This window comes from Phoca vitulina, unplaced genomic scaffold, assembly GCF_004348235.1.
Source record: "Phoca vitulina isolate PV1807 unplaced genomic scaffold, GSC_HSeal_1.0 scaffold10, whole genome shotgun sequence".
NCBI classification, from domain to species: Eukaryota; Metazoa; Chordata; class Mammalia; order Carnivora; family Phocidae; genus Phoca; species Phoca vitulina.
The window spans coordinates 46,239,746-46,261,456 of NW_022589713.1; the positions used below are offsets into that span (position 1 = coordinate 46,239,746).

The following is a 21,711-nucleotide window of genomic DNA, read 5'->3' on the forward strand; positions in this document are numbered from 1 at the left end:
TAGATGAATTATAAAGAAGATGTGGTATATGTATATAAGATGAAATACCACTCAGCCATAAAAAAGAATGAGATTCTGCCATTTGCAACAATGTGGATGAACTTAGAGGGTATTATACTGGGTGATATAAATCAGACAGAGAAAGACAAATACTATATGATTTCACTTACCTGTGGAATCTAAAAACAAAACAAATGGACAAACAACAGACTCTTAAATACATAGACCACACTGGTGGTTGCTGGAGGGGAGATGGATGGGGGTGGGTGGGTGAAACAGATAAAAGGAATTAAGAGGTACAAACTTCCAGTTACAAAGTAAAGAAATCATGGAAATGAAAAGTTCGGCATAAGAAATACCATCAATAAAATTGTAATAACATTGGGGACAGATGGTGACTACCCTTACCGTGGTGAGCACTGAGTAACGTAGGGAATTGTCGAATCATTATGTCGTACACCTGAACCTAATAGAAGGCCGTATGTTAATTATACTTAAAAAAAAAGAATATGAAGTGATGCACGTGTATGGCCATCAGACACATTCTAGCCGAATGAAACTGTAAGCAACTTAAGATGTAGTATGTGAAATGCGTAGCGAGAGAGTTTCTAGCTCAGGTCCATGAGGGGCCGTGGGAGAAGATGTTCATTTCCACAGGTATGGAAGTAGCCAAGGTCTGCTTCAGAGGGGCTGGGGAAGTAAGACACAGTGGAAACATAATGTAGAATGAGGTGCTGCAACCAGAAACAAGGAACTAGATGTATAAACACGGCAACATGAGTATATCCTTAAAAAATACAACACAGAATGAGCTCTCAGGCTCAATACCACTTAAGTGAAACACACAAAATAATACAATGTACATATTTCTAAGGCCATGTATTCCATTCATTAGACTTGGTGCCTCTGGGAGAGAGGGAAATGTGAATGGGGATGGGATGGGGTAGGTAAAAGAGAAAAGACAAAACAAGAAAAGTTGATTAACCAACTCTGTGTAGCTGAGATTCCAACCCCCGCCCCAAGTAAAGGTTTTCCCTTTGCTCACATCCAGTCAGACTTAAGGATTGGAAGGGCACCTACTTAGGACTCAAGGCAGTTATATTCTGAGTATCTTATACATGGCAGGGGTGGCAACTCTTAGTGGTCTTCAGTGTCTGGCTGACTGAGTTGGTAGAGCGTGTGACTCTTGGTCTCGGGGTTGTGAGTTGGAGCTCCATGTTGGGTGTAGATACTACTTAAAAAATAAAAAAAAAATCTAAAAAAATTATGTACCCTGCTCTTTTTCCTTAATAATACACTCCCCATTTTCCTTTATGGGTGGGCGCATTTTTTAATGACTAATTTCTGGTTAGTGTTGTATGGGACTTCTGGGAAGGGTAATCAAAAGGCTTGGAATGTTGCCATGATGGCTAGTACCGATAGCCATCTGAAACCATGAAACAACTTTAAGAATGGAAACCACACGCCTAGAAAGATAGGAGGTGATATCCTGATGATCCATGAATCTGCTATATGAGAACTTGATGACCCAGACCTGGTCTTCTTTTATGTGAGAGAGGAACATACTTCTATCGCATTTAAACCATTGTTATTTTGGATTTTTTTCTATTATATGGAGCCAGATATTAACAAGGTGGGTTCTGAATAGATGTTGATTTGAAGAGAATTTCATTTTTCTTAATCTGTGATTCCTTAGAATAAAGTTTTCCTGGAAATACTTTTTAAAATGCACCCTGTTTTTTCAACTATTTGGCATCTTCAGAGGGTGGTAGTTATACCTTTGTTGACATTTGTTTTAATTTTTAGGATCTTTTTCAATTATAGAAGAATCATATCAAATAAAGTATAAAATGATCTGGACTAAATTTTGAGGCAGAGCAGAGGTTTGGCAGCAAGCCCAGATGGCACGGTTTGAGGTTTAACACAGAACTGACAGTACCCTCTCATACCCACTTCAGTCGGATGTGTGCATAGAATGAATAGACGTGATCTCAGGGTCAGGCGGCTTTGCTGATGGAAAGCTGCCAGTTGGTCTGATAATGGAGGCAGAGCTCTAAGTAAGCACTTACATTAATTCTATTACTGAGCACAGTAACCTGCTGAACAGACAGACTTTAAGGACCAGAGGCAATCTGGTGGACTGAAATACTCCCGATTGAAGGGGGCTGACATTACTAATTGGTGATTTTTCTTCCTCTTCATTTTGTATCTCTTGATTCTTTTGAGGTTGTCCAGACATTTTCCTGGCTTAAGGAAACAGGTTGGGCAATCTTAGAGAAATGTACTTAATTAGTATTAGTGATGGTGGCAGGTCTTGTTAAGCCAGGAAGCATCCGGAATTAAAAGGCTTGAAATTGCTCACTGGACCATTGCCCTCGGAGTCAGGCTCATCAATGCTCTTTGTTGCAAACAAATCGCATCCCTTTCTAGAACTGCAATTTGGGATCTCTTTTGGCTTAGCAACTCACACTTTCCCAGATGTAATTTTATTGAAAAAATAATTTGCGTATGTTTCATTGTTACAAAAGAAATGCATGCTTACTGTAGAAAACTAAAATTCAGTTAAGTAAAAAAAACAAAGCTAAAACGTTGACAATCCCATCTACCTAAAGGCAACCATTTTTAACCCCTTGGTGTGTATCTTTTCACACCCCCTTCTACACTGTGTGGTGTGTTTGTGCATGAATTTTAACTACAGGGCAGTAAAGTAAATTTTAACAAGTATAAAGGCAGTAATTAATGTTATAGAAAACAAAAACCAGTAGATCTGATTGGTACAGCCAAAGGCTTATTCTTGAAAAGGACTGGTAAAATAGATCTTTGTTGGTCTCCTCTAAGGGGAAAAAGAGAAAAACACACAAGTGAACAACATGTGAGGTAAGAACAGGGATGTAACTAGACAGATGGGAGATTACAAATCTAAGAGAACATGATGTTTGTAAACGTGTAAGGATGCTACCGAAAGGCTTCTGGGAAAATGCTTGGTGACTGGTGGAAACACGCGGAAGCAGTCTACTAACATCGAGGAATCCCCTCCATTTAATTCGGGCAATTTTATCTTAAGATCAAGGTCCCGGGTGTGGCCCTGGGCAGGTGGGTGATGCACAGAGAAGGTGGTGGCTGCAGGATGGAGGCCAAGGATGGGGGACAGTTCAGCCACATTGAACAAGATAGACCGGCACATGCTCTTCAATGCTCACGAAGTACTGCATTCAAAGCCCATCTTCAACATCCTAAAAAGGTTCAAGTTCTGCATTAGCAAAGAAATTACACGCCAAACTCCTGAATCATTTGCAGCCATTTTTTTTATTCCAAACGTGTATTTTTGTAAACCTGCATTTCCCAAACAGTGCAAGTAAATTAGAAGTGACTGCATAGACTTTAATACACGTGACATCGTAACGAGGAGGAACACCCCTCCCACAAAATCCCTCAACGGAAATGTACATGGATGCATCAGTCAGGTTCTGGAAGTGAAGTTAGCGTGGGTGTCTGCCATGCAATTAATCACTCTTAAAGCTTTTAAACTCACTCTGCCCGTCACACCGTGCACATTAGAATTTTTTTTAAAAAAACCTTAACAAAGTCTGAAATCTAGATCATTGTGCTATAAAGCATTGCACCACATGGGAAATTTGTTCATTATCCCCCCAGTGTGCTGAAAATCGGAAGACATTCTAGAAGGTTCATCTTGGCCCTACTGGCTCTGTAACCTCCCTTCAGCCATTCTTGGTTTTAGAAAATATTCTCCACTGTGCATACCACCACTCTATATAGCAGAACAACACATCGCCGAAACCCCTGTCCATTGGAGCATTTCTGAAATGACGCTTTCTGCCTTCTGTCTGCTCAGGGCCCTTTCCCCCCATGACTGTCCTTTTGCAGCGCCTCTAAATTCCCAGAAGTCAGGCCTATGTAGGTTTCACCTGATGCACATTTCTGATGTGACCTATGTGTAACTGCATTCCCCTGGCCATAATGCCTTTTCCAAAAATAAAAAATAGTTGAATAACCTTTACAAACTGACCCTACTAGGGTTTTAACAGGTAGCATGAAGCATACGTATCACTTGGGGGAGAAAGGCAACCATTTCCGCATTGAAAACAGGTCCCAGATGTTCCTGCTAGTTTTCTGTTTGCTTTTAACCCCCTTGTCTTTGGCTCAAAGACGGTAGGCTATGCGTGACTTGGTGAAGGAGGACTACTGGATTTTCTACATTTCCCAGACTTCGGAATCCTCCTGGTGATGGGATTTTCCTGAAGTGCTGACTGAGAGAGCTGATTCCTGATGTGTGCCTGTCAGTCCCCAGAAAGCCAGTGGACCCACTCCCTTCTCCTAGTGTCTCCTTGTTCCTAAAATTCATGGCCTCTTCTTGGTGACAGGTCTAGGACTCATAGTGGGGATGTTCCCAACTCATGAGTCCCATATCAACGAAGCATAAGCAAATCATTTTTGAACAGAGGGCATGATTTTCCTCAAATTTTAAAGGGTCCTTTTTCATATTTGAAAAGTGTCTCCATATTTCTGACAGTGAAAACCATACTGAATCTATAACTAAAAGCTGCAGCAGCTGTGAGAGAGAATATCTGATAGGATTCCACAGTGAACCCATACGAGCAGGAAGGTTAGAAACTGGAATGCACTGTGGACTTTTAAAAGAATATTCTGGAAGCGTAACACACAGATGCCATTCACCCTGTCTGCTTCCCCTGAGAGCCGATTGAGAACTTCTGAGCTGGGGTGGAGCTGGTAAGATGCCCAGCTGAGAGCAGGCTCACAGTGTGCTTGGCTTCTTTATCACCGTGTTAAATGGCCCCCTGTTGCCCCACCTGCTACTCGGCCCCATCGGACATGCAGAGGCACCAGCCTTCCCCAGATAGACTCTTGGAGTGGCTGCTAGTGTTTGCTCCTGGTGATGCCAAGGCCAATTGTTTTAAAAAACTGTCTTATGAAGTCGTAGTGATCTCCTGAGTATATGACTACTCATGTGGGTCTACCATTTGGAACCGACCAGAGGCAAAGAGATCCTGGCTCTGAGACTGCCCACAGGAGCAGGGTGAGTCATCCCCCTACACCACCGCCAACGTGTCTACACCCCTCGCGGGAAGCTGGTTAGTGGCTATAGATGAATTTGTCCAAAGCTGCTGATGGAGCTGACCCAGGCCTACCACCCAAGAATCTTCAATGGTTTATTAAAGGGCAGCGTGACATGGTGAACAAGAATGCATCAAAGGAAAGCTACATGTGCGGTCTCATAAAGGAGTCCACACTGTACACTCCTCTTGCAGGGAGGTTTGGCTCTCCAGGCCAAATGTGCCTGTGGTGTTCTTGGGGTATCTTGCAGCACCTAGCGTTGCTCCTGATGCACTGCAGGGGCCCCATAAGTATCCTTGAAATGAGTGACTAAGACCCACTCAAAGCTGCCTTTACTACTTTTGATAAAAGTCCCAGGAGAACTCTGAGAACTGGCTTCTTTGCCTGCATCCACCCAGTAGTTACCTCTGTGCCTCCATCCCTCCGTTAGAGGCAACATCTCTGACTTCATTCTAAGATCAGCCTCGTTCATGCCATGGACCCTCTGGCTTGGTCGTCTATTTCCATATTCACCACGAGGGGACACGTGATACATACACCGTCTTCCTGCATCAGACTCAACTGCATAATGAGGCATGAAAAGACACTTATGTTCCATGCCGGGTTCACAGCTGCCCAGCATCCTCATGATTCTGCCCCAACTTGAGATGTCTTTGCAAATATTAGCCAAGTCCGTGCACAGAACACCTGTCTCCTCTGAAGCGGAGTTCTGTGTCTTGGCAACAGTGTCCACAGACCCCCAACATGTTAGTTTCCAGCAAACAAGGCCCTAGGAGAAAGATCCTTCATCTTATGTCTTGTTTTGTTCCCATCTGATGCCGTCTGTCAGGTACCTGGGGCATCAGTGGGCCATAATCAGCCAGTAAAGACTCTTTGTCAGACCCTGTTCTTGGCCACATGTTTTTTCTCTCAGCAGATGGTTCTCGGGGATGGCGGCCAGAGCTGCCTCAGTCACTGAGTGTTCACGATGGGCCAGGCGCAGTGCTGAGCACACTACACCCATCATCTCATTGCCCTTTAAGAAAATCACATTGTACTCAAAACCAGGCAGCAGTGCGTCTGATCATAAACTGTCAAACGGGGAGACTGGAGCTGAAGGCCACAGCTCAGCATTCGCACACGCAGGGGGCAGAGCAGATGTCAGTGCTATGCCCAGACCCCTGTGCATCATTTCTTTCACATCGTTTCTGGACAGCCCCCCCTGCTCCGGCTGGGGGTGCACTTCCAGCTCTCCCTTAGAGGACCGCCTTCGGGCTGTCGGAGCCAGTCTGCCAGCAGGAACCGAGAGTGGGAAGTTTACACTTCCCCTGGGGGCAAGAATTCGGAAGCTCAGCTCCCTTGCCTCAGGTTGGGACAACTCTGAGACCTAACTTGCCCTCCAGAGCTCCTCGTAGGCTCAGGCTGAAGCTGTCCTCCATGGGATGTCCTCTGAAATGGCACACTTCCCTGGCTTTTTTCCCTTCCCTGTCCTGCCTCCCTCACACCCCTACTGCTGTCTCCCGGGCACGGGACACTCCCTTAATCAGTTACTTGCATGCAAATCCCTGTATCAGAGTCTGCTTTTTGGGAACCCCACTTAAGACAGTATTTTAAAAATGAAGGACAGGTTGAATGGTCATCTCTGGGAAGGGATCTGCAGTCACCATTAGCTGGGACAGCAAGAAGGGTAGGGGAAGTGGAGACCTCTGAACTCGATGAAGAGGCAACGCATCACAGCATTCAGACACAAGTCTTTGCTCGCTGGGCACCGATTTAGTCCCTGTGGTGTGTGGACTCTGACGCATGATGTCCAGGATGAGACGCCATTCTGAGGTTTACCAGATGACCAAATGGCCTTGCTCCAAGCTGTCATCTATTAGTCCAAGTGGAAGGAGGGTAGGATGTGTGCTATATAGGTGATGCAGAGCAGACCTGTGCCAGGGTCAGGTTTTTCCATCCAAATTCCTGCTGGAAATCTTCCAATGACAGGTACATAGGAAAAACCACTTCGAGTTCTTTAACACATTCCTTCGAACTTGACTCCAGGCGATGAAGATGCGAATTGTTTCCGGGGTCTCGCCACCACCACAGTTTATACGCAGCACCGCCAGCTTGGTGGATTCATCCCACGAGGTTTCTTCAGATTATTTTATCCGCAAGTCTCTTTTAACAGCAAGTTCCAAAGTACGATCAGGTTTTTACTCTTTAAAATTTGTATGAATGCACATGTACGCTCAAGCTTTCAGGCCAGATATCAGTGCTTGAGTGAATTATATAACTATTTAATAGACATAATAAGACATTGATACAAATATAAAGACATAATCAGTATAAAAGGCTTATATTTATAAAAATACTTTTAGGTAACAGTTTTCCCCTGAGGGTCGACCACGCAGGTTGCAGCCATAAATATCGCTCAGCTCTGTAGCTTGCTTTCCAAAGTTTGGGGTTCATCTCTAAAAGGAAATGGGTGCTGGCTCCAGTCATGTGACCTGGCCAGAGTGGCTGCCTCAGGTGGGCTCCTGGGCTTGGTAACATGAGGAAGAGGACAGCGTCAGCGGGGCCTCCGGAAAATCTGGAGAAGATTCTTTCTTCCAAATATGGAAGATACAAAGATCAAGGATGCCAGGCGGATGGTGGGGTCACGTGACTGGTGGGGCAGGTCACTGGTTTTTCTGGACCCAGTCCCAACCGTCTGCGTTCTCTTTCCGGTTTTTCTCAGCTTCAATGATTTCTTTGTACCTTCGGCGAAAGAAGCCCATCTGAAAGGTAGGGGGAGGAAAAGCCAGGTTAGAATGTTGGAGAATCAGTCGTTCTGCTCCCCTGGGTGAGGAGGAGGGATGACCTATACTCACAGAGCTGGGAGGGCTTGGAAAACCCCTCAGACGAGACTGACTTAGGAAAAGCATTATTGGGGTGCCGCCTTTCAAAATGCATGGGCTTCCTGCAGGTTATCTTCTGGTTGTTCCTCATAAAGTGCTTCTGGTGGCCTGTCTCCCAAATGGTGTGCCGGGGAACACCCATTACTGAGCATAGTTACTCAAAGGCATTTGGGAAATAGGTTTCATGGTCAAGTAAGTTTGGGAAATGCTGCTTTCTTTCTTCCCTTAAGAGCCATGGAATGCACAGGAGAACAGTCAGGGTCTAATAAACCCTTAGTAAAGGATCCAAGAAACTCAGGGACTTAACCTTTCCTGAGCTCATTGGGCTTTTGATAAACCTATTACTATCCTGGGAGACATTAGCCATCGTGGGGTAATTGATAAATACCGTTCTCCCAGCAGCCTACCTCGCTGTCCCTCTAGATCTTTCTCTCGGACCTACGAAACAGGCAGTGCCCGCGCCACGACCAGCAGGGTGAACTCCCCTAGACCTGGCATCTCTCCGGATCCAGGATGGGTTTCCTCTAGCTTAATTCCGGAAAGGCCTTCCCCTCTGACGTCTTACAGTTTTTCACATACCAGAGGGCGAGTTTGTAGCGCTTCTCACCCAGCCTTCACTGCCCGAGAGGTGAGCCATGTTTGTAGCCCAGAGCTGACCTTCTCCCAGGCTCAGGGAGACTTGGCATGTCTTGTCCTTTGCGCACCGGCATTAGTGGCCACCATTTCTGAGGTCAGACAGCCCTTCCTGCCCCTGCCCTTAAACATGACCGGCTGTGGGTTACTCCTGCTCCCTCTCTTCTTGGGTGTGACAAGCCTCAGGTGCGTGACCCCCCCGAGTTTCCCCGTGGAACGTGCTGGCAGGGGTAACTGGTCTTACCGCGTCTTTATTGCCTGCCTTCTCTTTCCTATCTCGCTCCCCTGCTCTGATCAGTGTTTCCTGAGGTCACCTTGTGAATCAATTACCCGCCCTCAAACCTCCATTTCAGTCCCCTTGAACGGAGGGACTCCAACAGCCACACACGTTCGGTCAGCTGTTGGCGGGTCTGCGGCGCTCTCGTGAGCCTGTCAGTCCTGTAGCCATGTGGGAACATGCTCACGAGCAGCGATTTCTGCAACGTTCTGCCAAGAGCGAATATAAACCCTGCCCCGAGGGAACGAGCATGCAAGCCCGGCTCTCATGCGCGCATCTCCCCCAACCCCTTCATTCCGAGCTGAGCACCCACAGTCATTCTGATGGTCACAATTCTTACCGCCCCCCCCGCCCCCGAAGGGTCTGACTGCCTCGCTGAAGATGAGAACTGTCAAGCCAGCTGCCAGGAAGCATCTCCACCCACATTGCCAGGGGAATCCTGAGAGTTCACTGCGTGGAGTCAGTGAAGGGGTGGGTGCAGTCTGAGCGACGGGGAGGAAGCTTTCTTCAAACACCTGGCAAGCGTCTTGTGTTCTGAGCGTCCATCCTCATGGGCAGCTTTGCGGACAGACACTGAATTCCTAGGGTTTGCAGCCCTGGTGGTTTCTTCTCAGCATGTGCCAGAACCCCACTTTCTGACCCTCCCCTCCACCTCCTGTCCAGGCCCCCCTCCATTTTTTCCTCCCCTTAAATCTCTACCACCTTCTCCCCTCTGCAAGGAATGTGGAGCAGGGGCTTGGGCTGGATGTTCTGGGAAAAGGCCCTCAAAGACACCCACAGAAGGTCAGAAGAGCAACCCACAACTTACTGGAAAGGTCTAAGGAGTTACTGCTCGGAATACCATTATGATAAAGATGTGGTTGACGGAGCAAATATGTCACGAGCACCTTCTGTGCTAAGGAGAACATAATCCTGAGACTGAGGCTGGATGTGATATGGAAATGAGATTCTTTAGCATAGAACCCTTCCCGCGGATGGTGGAATGATTCACGGATCCCAGGTTACTCACTTTCCAGCTCCAGAGAAGTAACTTATCTCTACTGTGGCACTAATCAAGCGGGATTTCAACTATTCCCTCATTAACTTTCCTATTTGTCTTAAGTCTTAGAAGTCCTGGAAGGTAGGATTTTGCGTGTTATGTCCCCAGAGCTGAGCATATCACCTGTACTTGGCAGCAGAGATAAACTGCAAAAATCCCCACAATCCTGCATTCCCCACATCTAGGCCCTTTACCACATGATTCTGTGGCGGTTTCCATCCTGAGGCAGGGACTGACTCCTCCCACCTTGAATCTGCACTGTGATTTGTTCTGACAATTCGCTTCCACACTTAGGCCTCAAGAGGCCTTGTGCGCTTCTGCTTGCTCTCTCAGAACCCTGCCTAGCCTGCATGCGAATGAGTTCGATCTAGAGGAGAGTGCACCCAGCTGAGGACTTCCTAGACCAGCCAAACCCCAAGTGCCTGCAGGTGCAGACACGACACGTCCAGCTGAGACCAGAGAACCCCCCCCCGTTCAGTTCAGCCCAGCCCACAGACCTGTGAGCTATGTAGATGTTTGCTGCTTTTAAGCCATTAAGCTTTGGGGTGGTTTGTTATGCAGCATGAGGTAACTGATACAGTACTCCGTGTTTTTTTTGTCCGACTTACTGAATGAATCAGCACCCGCAGGAAGAGAGGCAGAGGGGCAGCCGATAGGGTTCTGGATCTAAGAAGCATCACTGTGCCTTGTTCTGCTGAAGAGACTTTTCTTGTTCATCTCCAAGCAGCACAAAAGTTGGCTCACATTCTCATGGCTATGCTAGCATAAGGATTTGAAATAGAGTGTGCAAACCATCTAGCAAGGATTTAGAGCACCTGGATTCCCTGTCACATGTAGCTATCATGTGCTCACATTTAAGGGTCACGCTTGTTTCCAATGACGTGGAGGCACCGTCTCCTGCAGGTTCCAGAGGCAAGCTCTTTTCTATCAAGTAGAGTGGTGTTAGCATTAGTCCTAAGAATCACTCCCGCACCCCTGGAATGACTGGAACGCTGCTCTCAGAAACAGCCTTGCAAACTCCGTGCCCTGCCCCAACACCGCAGTGTCTCAAGAGCCCCGCGCCCCACCCAACCTGTGTGTGGTCTCTTCGACGGAAGGTTCGAGCTGCCATTGATGTCTGCCCTCTGTCTATGCAGCCCGAAGACCATTTCTTAAAACACGGTCCCCGTTCAAGGCCAGGGAGTGCTGGGTACGGCAGAGCAGGCTGTGCGGTGCCCCTCACATCACAGATAGCCTGGACATGTAAGTGTATTACAACTATCCTCCAGCAGATGGAAGTAGAGTGTCTTTTTCCCCCCTCCCCCTAACAAAATCAGAAGCAGGTTTTCTGATTTTTCGACAGATGGAAGTAAAGTTTCTGGACGAAGGGGTGCAGTTTACTAGTCTGCACAAAGATGCCATATAGTCCAGTGGGCGCTCTGTCAAACTAATATGCTTTCTTGCACGATCAAGCTAATTCCTTGTCCGAAAAAGAGACTATCACCTTTGTGCTTTTGTTTAGAGCCTAGTTTTGGCTTTTGATACAGAACCCAAAGCCCAGGCTCTGAGTTTACTGAGCAATGGTCCCCCACAACTGTGTCACACCAGGCCTGCCCAGTACTCGGGAGAGATGTGGCAGAGGGAGCCCAGAGTCCTGATTACTACTCCCGCTCCGACCACCTCCCTCCTACACCACCAGGAAGGTCATTTTCTGGCTGTGCTCCAGAGACCGAAGGCATTCTTAGACCTCAGCTGAAACACAATGACAGCTTTTTATGTTGGTCCCCAAAGAAAACTTGGGCTGCAACTGTTTTCCAAGAGTTTTTTGGAAATTTTGGGTAAACTGAATTTTCCATTTTTATATTAAAATATGGGTAGATCGTAAAACATAAAGAGTCCTACAATTCTGAAAACAAGGATAAACGGAGACTTCAAAGACATTTCCCCCATGCGGCAGGTCCTCCCCTCTCTCCGGCACACGCTCTCACTCCCGTTAGTCCTCACGGTTACTTCGGGGAAAACCTTTGAGACGTGCTGGGCACACCTGTTTTTGCTGCCAGCTGAGCCCACTGGGAATGATCGGTCATGAGTTCAGTAAGCTGGACCCTCAGCAGCCCCACACTCAGTGCCGATCCAGTGGAGTCAATGCTGTCCTGCACTTTTTCTGGAACCTTCCACGGCTTGCCTTGCCACTTGAAGGGCAAAAGGCTCTGTTTATACGTGTTCTGTCTGTAGTGGAGGAAACATTCATGGAAACCCCAGAGGTGGAGAGACTCAAGCCAAGCTCTGCTCAGCGGCAGACAGAGGCAGCAGAGTGTGCTTTCTGGCTTCTTGTGTCTGCGCCGGGCCTGACAGGAGCCTGCAGCCCCACAGGGCAGCTGCCTGAGCCCTCCTGACTGACTTACACAACTTTCTGGTGTAAACTTGCATCAGAAACCTGCCAGAAAATAACTAGGGAAACAGGAGATTTCCTCTGAAGGGCCCTCATTAGGGAGGTGTTGTGGGAGGCTTGAGGCCTAGGAAGAAAGAAGGCCTGACCAAACTCTGGGGTCTGCCCCAGCCTCTACCCTCCCCGCCCATTTCGGGGTGAGTGAGGGACTAGCTGCACAAGTCCACGGCGTCTGCCTCCTCTGAGATCCCCACCCCCGCCTTCCTGGCCCTTGGGTGGCCTCTCGGGCAGAGATTCCAAGGACCTCGGACACACTCCTTCTTTGGACTAACTCGCGGCCTCATGTTTATGGGTCTCTTCAGTTACTTGAGTATTTACACAGCATGTCTCTGTCTTGAGACGTCAACAGTGCAACATCAGCCCAGTATTTACTTCTGAGCATAAATAAGTCCCCACCGAGGGTCTCTGGCACATGGTTTTAATTGATACGGTGTGAAGGACGTTTGTGCGTGTGTGGACGCACACATCCATGTATCTGTGTCTTCTTTCTCTGGAGGAGAAGCAAGGATGGGTTCCCACAGTCTGGTTGGAGGGAAGGTGATAACCCAGTGACCCCTGGAGGGGCTGCCAAACCTTACACATTCTCTGAGCCATTTTACAGATTTATTTTCCTAAGTGTTTCTGCTTGAGGTCAAGTAACGCTGCTCTCAAATAAAAACCATGAACCCAAAGCCAGCTTTAAAGCAGCAGGCTCTTGGAATAGGCCCTGTGGAGGGTTCAAGGCCACCCTTTCCTGCCAAGGCCTACCTCCTCACTGCTTGGGAAAGGAAAGAGCCAGGGGGTCCCAGCCTTTTTGGGAGGGCCTGGTCACTTCCCTTTGCCTCAAGGCATCTCAGCTTGCAAAAGGGGCAAAGAGGAGGGAGAGAAAAGGTTCCTCCGCATTTAGGCAAACTGCCCAAGGGCGGGAGGGAGGGAGGGGGGAGGGACAAAGAAGCTGGGGGCCCTAAATGAGGCTTTTTCTTCTAAAGGAAGAACATCCCCACATCTTCACTCTCTTGCCACTTGACTCAGAGGCTGCCTTCAGGACCTGAAGGCACTTCTCAATGTGTGAGTCCCACACAAGGTTGTGAGCCCTGCCGTACCTCTGGACAACTGCACTTTCTTCTATAAACAGGCCTTTAGGATTGTCGTGAAGAGGTCTGAGGCCCAGGGCCCAGGCAGCTTCAAACCCCGTCAGGAGCTAAAGGCAAGGAGAGGGGAACTCATCTGGATTGTTCTCCCTTAAAAGAGTTTCACATTTCAAAGTTTTCTTCCTGCGTGGTGGTTTGGCAGGCTACTGTAATCCTCACACAGAAAGTTTAAATTACGGCTCCCAGGGTCTGCTAACATCCCAGCTTTGGGAAAGCTGATTAGGACCCATTTCAGTATTTGAAGAAGGGTCTGGTTAGCTCGGGGGCCCTGGTTGTGGATTTTGTGCCCGAGCCAGGGCCTGCTGCCGCCAAGCCTGAGAGTGCCTGGGATGTGAGCCGGCGGACCTTCGAGAAGGCCCTGGGGTCTGCCCAGAGGCAGAGGCAGAGAGGGAAGCTGAGCAGTAGGCAGGGAGCCTGGGGTCCCGCTCTGGAAAAGGCATCCGCAGACCTGTAAGGGGTTTCTATTGTAGACGATCGGCGGATGACAGGCACGTTAGCACCACAGTGACGTGCAGGAGGGCTCAGGAGATGGTGGCTCAGCCCCTTCAGCCGGCCACGTCCTGCTCACCTCTCCGGGTGTATGTACTTGGCTCGGCCACCATGTCTGGTCACTTAACCGCATTTCCCAGAGGCCTTCCAGGCTGAATAAGGGCTCTTTGGTTGACCATGTCCCTCTACCCAGAGCCTGTCACCCAGTAGGGACCCAATGCTGTCTGCCGAATGAAGGTGCTAGCCATCCTTCAAATGTACAGCGTGCTGACCCACCGGCCTGGGCGGCACAGAGAACGCATCAGCACGGCCACGTGCTCGGTTCCGTTTTCAGCACCACGCTACGATCCGTGTCTACGTGGCACATCCTGGGGAACAACCATTTCTGGCTCATCAGCTCAAGGCAACAGCAAGCAACCAAGGAAGCAAGGTCAGGGGCTACTCTCAAGGGACCTTCAGGAGATGTGGCTCCATAAAGGCAGAGGACTTGAACGGTGCTCACTTGTCTTCAAAGGCCCTCGTGAAGCTGGTCCTGGCCAGCAGTGGCAACTGGGTGCCACTCCGTGGCTTTCCCCTTGACGGGAGGGAGGGAATTACATATGAACCATGGCAACAAGCCCGAACCATGAAGACCTCCCATGGAAGTTAACTATTAGGCTGGCCTTAGTCCAACTAATCAACAGACTTCTATGCACTAGACTGTCAATATGCTATTAGGTCTCTATTCACTACGCAGAAGGCATCATTCTTAGATTGTAGACCCAGGAATCACAGTGGATAGGGGGTCTGTAGGTGAAGTTTGGGAATATGTAGGTCTTCAAAATAATCCTACATTTCGCTTGCCATTTTCAACCTCCTCCAAAGTCATCATACTTAGCCATTTAAGAAGGAAGAGGTTTTTCTTGAAGAAACTCCCTCTGCCAACCTCCTTCCTGCCTTGCAGCTTTGCCTGAAGAGATTACCCACTCTGAAGGCTGCGTGCAGTCATGAATGTTGCACCAAGATTTACTTTTATTCCCTTTCCCTAAAGGAGCTCAATTGTGATTTTATCTATGACACTATGGAAGAGATGAGGTTTCAAATACTTTAAAACAATGGTGACTTTCAAAGAAAAGATTAAGAGTCTGCCCATATTTCTGAACATCATGAAGGTGGCAGATGAAAGGTGGCCACAAACCCTTTGCCACTCTTCCTATTGAGATGTGGGGTCTATTTCCCTTCCCTTGCATCTGGGCTGGCATGTGACTGCTTTGACCAACAGAGTATGGTGAAATGCCAGTTCTGGGCCAGGCTTTAAGAGAACCAGCAGCTTCTACCATGCTCTTTTGGGGCCGAAGCCACCACGTAAGAAGAGAGGCTCCTCCCTGGGGAGGTCTGATCTACATGGGGAGAGAGGGGGGCTCAGCTGACTCCGGCCTCCCAGCCATCCTCACCAAGTGCCAGCAAATGTGAGTGAATTGTATTCCTCAGAGCAGGCCAGCCACCAGGTAAATGCCACCGAGTGACCCCACTCAATGTCACGGGGAGCAGAAGAATCACCCAGCTAAACCCTTCCTGGATTTCTGACCCATACGCTCGTAAGATATAATGTAATGGCTGTTGAGAGCCACTCAACTTGGGGGCAGTTTGTTACGCAGCAGTGGTTCCATGGTACAATGTAAAGCCCACAATGTGGGCAACAGCACCACCACCAGCCGTGAAACCTTGTTGCAGTGAATGCCTTTGGGGTAGCTGCCTAATTTCCTTCTTTTATGAGATTCGGCCCGACACCCTGCCTCCAGCCACAGGGGTGGACGTTCTCTCCCCCAGACTTGCAGAACTGGGAATGAGAGGTGGCTGATCAGTCCGTGGCTGGGGCTAGAAGTCACTGAGATATACTTCTCAGGAGGGGTGGAGGGCAGTGTGGAGAGGCAGGTCTGCTCTGGGAGAATGTGATGCAGGTGTGCAGAGGGGCAGTGGTGAGGGGCTGTGTGGGACGAAGGGAGCGATGGGAAGAGGGGGTTGTCTCGCTTGGTTTCTGGACGCTTTGTGGGTCTGCATGTACCTGTTTCCTTTGGGGTCTATGTGTACCCTTGCATTCTTAGAATTCTCTTTCTTGCTTAAGTGGCTGTGAGTGGATTTCTGTTTTTGTTTGTTTGTTTTTGCAACTGGAAGAAAGGGCCTTGGTGACGCCTGAGATAAGTATGTTCAGCCCTGGAAACTGAAGGGAAAGCTGGCCAGACCAGTGAGGTGACAGGAATGTCCTTCTGCTGACCTTCCCCCTGCTAGGTGAGAGGGACTGGGAGTGACTCAAGCCCAGTCTAGTCTCCTATAGGCACCCCACACTCAGAATGCCTCATACCAAGCAGCTCTTTTTCCAAAATAATTTCAAATCTGCTTCCTTACTCCAGCTAAGGGAAACCATCCATCGTCTAAGCTAAAAACAGCGAGGGACTGCTACTTTGCTTCCTTCCGACCTCCTCAGTCCCACCGGCCACCAAGTCCTGCCTGCTCTAATTTGCTCTCCTCCCCTCCATCATGGCGACTGCCCTCGCCCTCATTCTGTCCCCAGACCTGTCTCCTGAAACAGATCTGGCCATGCCACTGCTCTGCCTCCAGACCCCCCACGCTGCCCTCCCATGACACACCTCGCCACAATGCTGCTTACTTTCTCACCTTCTCTTCCTTCTGGAGGGAATATCCACCTGCCCTTCCCCGCCTGGAAAACTCATACCACATCCAAGGTCAGACTTGAATGACACCTCATTTGTGAAATGTCCTCTGACTTTTCTCAGGTGCTTCAATGTGTTATAAGCTCAGTGCTAAGCATTTTGCCTGCGTCTTTTCTATAGCTCAAGCTAGAGGTTAGGGTCTCTGTTTTACCGAGGAGGAAACTGAGGGTCAGAGGGGACAATGCTCCCAAGCCGCACAGCTGGGGAGTGCGAGAGCCAGGTTCTAGTGCGCAGCCGTCAGCCTGCAAAGCGCTGAGCTCTCCTCCCACATGGTACTCTATGGCCTTTAGACATTGCCCCTTGGGGTGGGGGATTTAACGGTACCTTCTTCTCAGTTTCCAGAGAAGCTTGTGCACACTCATCACCCACTATTATACTTATAGGTCTGCGTGCTACATGGTGAAGTGTTCAAGGGCAGGGAGGAGTCACAATCATCGCTGTATCCAGGTACCTACCCAGTGTTTGGTTCAGAGCAAGTGGTCAACACATGTGAGCTGAAATGAAATACTGCTTTTGGATGATGAGCAAAGTAGTTTTGAGCCCCATGGCATCATTCAACTACTTCCGTAAAGCTGTTTTAGACCATTCTCTTCCAGCCTCATTGGTAATGGCAAGACCTTGCGTGGGGCTAATGCCACTGATTGACTGCCATGACTCTGCCCTCTCTCCCAGTCTGTGGCAGAGGGTGGTGTCTGCCTTCTCAGGTCCTGGCTCTTTGGATCCCATATAGCTGGGTGACATCAGGGTCCTGGCTACCCCATGACAGCCATCTCCTGCAATTGCACTCTTTAAATAAACACAACAGAAGCAAAACTAAGCAGGTGGCAGGTGGGAGGAGGGAAGAGTGTGTACACAGCATTGGGACACACCCCTGAGTGGCAGAGCCAAGGTCGGTGGCCAGAAGGACGGCGTTCTCGTCATGAGCTGGAATGGGGCTTGGCCACCACACTCCCCACTCTGTGTCCCTGTCTGGTCTTACGCACCCAGCCTTGGAGGACTTCCTCTCATCTGAAGAGCCCAGACAAAGGCAGAAGGAAGAAATACACCCCCCCCCCCCCCCGCCCCCAACCAAAGCCCTTTCTGTCTTCTAAGATCCCAAACACTGAGCTGGCTTTGTTCTCCACCCACAGACCAGAGGCGGTCCGGGCAGGAAGGAGTTGGAGGAGAGAGGGGGCAGTTGAGCACCTATCTGGCCACGCAGATTTAACAAATGACAAATCGGCAGATTTTTTTTTTTTTAAAAAGGTAATATCCACTCTTGGCAAATATATAGGAAAATGGACACTTCTGATACAGTGCTTGTGGGAGGGTGAATTGGTATAACCTCTCTAGAGGCAATTTGCAGTATATAATAAAAGGCTTCAAGTGTGTGTTTCCTTTGACTCAGTAATTCCATTTCTAGGGTTTCATCTTAAGCACATAATGAAGGATTTGTGCAAATATTTAGCTCTTAGGATAGTCACTGTGGCACTGTTAAAGGAGGTGTGAAACAAGGAACCACCTAAATTCCCGTGTCCTGGGGCTGGACGAGCGAGGGCAGACACTGCAGCCTCATGACTGTGCTGGAAGGGGGTTTTCAAAGACATGGAAAGAAGTTCAGAGAACTGTGTTCGGGGAAGAACAGGCTGAAAAAGAGTACATGGAATGTCTGAAAAGCATGGGAACATAAGATAAACTTATCTTTAAGTCATGTGCTCAATATATTTTTCATGAAACCTCCAGACACTTTTTCACGTGACGTAGCTCTAAATTTAAAGCAATGAGTCCAATTGTGAGCCTGAAAAATGTGTAATAAAAACAGTTTTTCCTGCTTCTAGACTTCTCAGATAAAAGTATATTTATTATTATTTTTTTCGAACCCACAGTTTTGACTTTAGAGGTCTTGTACCTCAAAATATATCGAGTACATTACTGGAAAAATTCAGCATCCTAGTCAAACATAAGTAGATGCCATGAGTGTGCTTGCTCAACATCTTTATGCAGCAAGGAAGGTCAAGAAGAGACAACACTGTTCATCACGGTTATTCTGGGATGTGGACTCCTGAGTGCTTTACAACCTTTTTTTTTGTTTCTCACTGACTTGTTACAATGTCTGATGGATGAATACAAATTATTTTGTAATCCCAAAGCAGCTAATGATTTGAATCTAAAGCATCCGTCCATTATGATGTAAGAGGCCGTTTCCACCTGCATCTGAAACCCAGAAGGAACCGTGGAAAAGCAAGGCTTTGGTGGCAGCAAGCCCCAGCTGTGGTCCCTGGTGCTATTCTAGCAGCTGGAGACACAAGGACAGCCACGGGCTCCCCTCACCTGGAATGCTACTGTGCAGCGGAAGAGACGCACCTTCGTTAGATAATGATCCTGAGGTTGTTACTAATGAATATAGGGACACTGAAGCAGAGGGACTCCAGATCTCTGAGAGTGTGAGGCAAAGAAACCATTTCGGACTTGGGGTGAGGACACCCCCCTTCTCCTTGAGAAAGTGACAGGAGGCAAGAAGGATGGGCAGGTGTGCCCTGGGGAAGGAGGCAGGGCAAATCTATCTCTTGGCTCACCTACAAGGCTTGGGAGAACGGACCCCACAGCTCCCCAGGCAGAACTCCGGACTTTAGCTCAGCTGAGGTACCCGAGTCTTCGGGGGCAGAAACCCTTTTCGTATTCCACATGGGTAGAGAACAAAGAACTGTCCTGCAGTCCCTTTGCTTGTGTGTGTGTGTGTGTTTTTTTTTCCCAAGTAAATGGTGAACCACCCCAAGCGCCGCTGTTCCTCCCCAGGCTTCTGTCGTGGAGTCAGGCTCCCCCCCCCCCACCCCCCCGTTAGGACCAGCGAGAAGGTAAGAACAGAGCGGGGCTGAGATGTCTGTTCTCCATCTAAAGGTCCAGCGCTCGGGTGTGAATGGCCTCAAGAGGGGCCAAGATTCCATCCGAGCCTGCAGGGGACACTGCCCTCCCTCCCACTGTACCTGCACCGTGTGGGATGTCCTAACAGGAAACTTCTTCCAAGAGCTCTCCCTCTGGTGAGGCAGAGGGCTGGGCATCCACGTGTAGGGGCTCCATGGGGCCCCGCGATCGATCGCCACACTCACCTTCCAGAGCAGTACAGCCAGCAGCAGGAAGATGAGGACTCCCACCAGCAAACTTATGGCAATGATCCACCCCACCACATAGCCCCGGGGCTCCAGATTGTGCAAGGCTTCGAAGACCACCTAGGAGGCAAAGCAGAAGGGGGTGGGGGACAATTGTCAAACAGAAGTACCCAGAGCATGACAGAGCCAGGCCTGGGCTTGACGTCTGGAGGGAACTATAGATGTGTCCAGACTGTTGTGACCAAAGACTGGATTTTGGTTCAGTGCCTTTCTGCTTGTAGACTGATGGATTTTTCACTGGGATTGGAAAAGGCACTTGAAATCCAAGCCCCAGTTCTTGCAAGGGTTGTCACAACAACAAGCCTGACTTCAGTATCATGAAGTGAACATAAGTGTGGTAAAGGTCTCAGAGGACGCACTCCGTTCTTGATTCAGGCAACGACAGTCTCCCTTTTATTAGGGTTTTGCAACGAAGGACGTGAGCATGCCCTCCATGTACGACTGTGCTCTTGCCCAATGCGCACCTCACCTGTAGCTTAGTGCAATCATTTGATCAGTGCCAACTGCCTGACAGACTGTCGCTCCACCAGGGCCGGGACACCATCTGTCTCGGGTCTCATGGCCTCGCACACAGTAGGCCCTCACTCCTGAAGTGCTGGGCTCTGGGTTTCCACGGGAGCCATATGCAATCCCAGCCCACGCCACAGTGAGGCAAGTTTCCCCAAGTTTTATGGAAACTCAGCGGTGTGCCAGAACCGGCCATCAGCCTGCAAGAGCCAACTGGGTGCTTCTCTTCCTCGCCCCACATCTAGTGACGACACTGCAGTGGTGGCCTGAAATGGGCCGTGTGCGAGTATTTATTTTTTTAAGATTTTTAAAATTTATTTTTTATTTATTTGACAGAGAGAGACACAGTGAGAGAGGGAACACAAGCAGGGGGAGTGGGAGAGGGAGAAGCAGGCTTCCTGCAGAGCAGAGAGCCCGATGCGGGGCTGGATCCCAGGACCCTGGGACCATGACCTGAGCTGAAGGCAGACGCTTAACGACTGAGCCACCCAGATGCCCTGCCGTGTGCGAGTATTTACACTGAGGAAACTGGCAGACGGGTCAGGGCCCCCCACCCTCCTGCCAGAGAACCAACTGCTGAACATGTATTAACACTAATTGTACCCTTTGGCTCTGCTTTAGCCTCACTGGCCACGGTGGAGTTTGGTTTTGTAGAATTCAAAGCATCCATTGTGTCCTTGCTGCCCGGTAACCTTCCCTACCATCCCCTGCCCACTCAAGCTTGCTGCAAAAGAGACGAAAATCCCAGCACTGGGTAGTCATCGTCTCCCCTGGCTGCCCGGCTGGCCCACCCCCAGGTCTTTGTCCAAGCTGGGTCATCCCCTCCTTGGGGAAAGCCTATCTAAACCCAGCTGGATGCTGGAGGCTAGCTGAGGCTCTGCCTCTGCCGGGAAGCCTCGCTTATCCCGGGAGTCCACCCCCCCCCCCCCCCCCCCCCCCCGCAAGCCACACGGGGTGATGGGGCACAGTACTGACTTACAGTGACCAGCACTGTTTATGTCCCCTTTTAGGGCCTGGCTCCCAGCTCTCTAATTCTTCCCAAGCGGTCGTCGGTGCTTTTCTTACAATCTCCTGTCCAGGTTCACGCAGCCACCCAGTGAGGGCTTCAACATTCACTTCACAGAGGGGGACCATCGAGGCCCAGAGAGGACAGCCTTTTGCTCTGGGCCATGTCACTTAAGTACAGAGTCAGGATTTGAACTCAGGTCTAGCCAACCCCCAGACCCCAAAAATCTGAGCTTGTCAACATGACACCACAGAGCGCCCAGCTGAAGGCGGCTCTTCTTAAAGACTACCGGTTGGTTCAATGGATCATTTGTTGTCTGTGCCCTGGTGATAAGGAAGGCAAATACGAGCATCTCCATCTCCCTGTGTCCATCCCCACAGCTGCGGTAGG

The 21,711-nt window shown here is 49.2% G+C and overlaps 1 protein-coding gene across 2 annotated transcripts in view; it reads right to left on the reverse strand.

Annotated features, from left to right (window-relative positions):
• Nucleotides 1-3,287: 3,287 nt before the first annotated feature.
• ITGA9 (integrin subunit alpha 9) overlaps nt 3,288-21,711 on the reverse strand; it is a 330,110-nt gene continuing 311,686 nt past the window's right edge. For both annotated transcript variants that reach the window (XM_032408998.1, XM_032408999.1), the window contains exons 27-28: nt 19,749-19,868; nt 3,288-7,835 (exon numbers count right to left, since the gene is read on the reverse strand). In XM_032408998.1, coding sequence (XP_032264889.1) covers nt 7,737-7,835; nt 19,749-19,868 — 219 coding nt within the window. In that variant the 3' untranslated portion in view covers nt 3,288-7,736. The remainder of the gene's footprint in view (nt 7,836-19,748; nt 19,869-21,711) is intronic.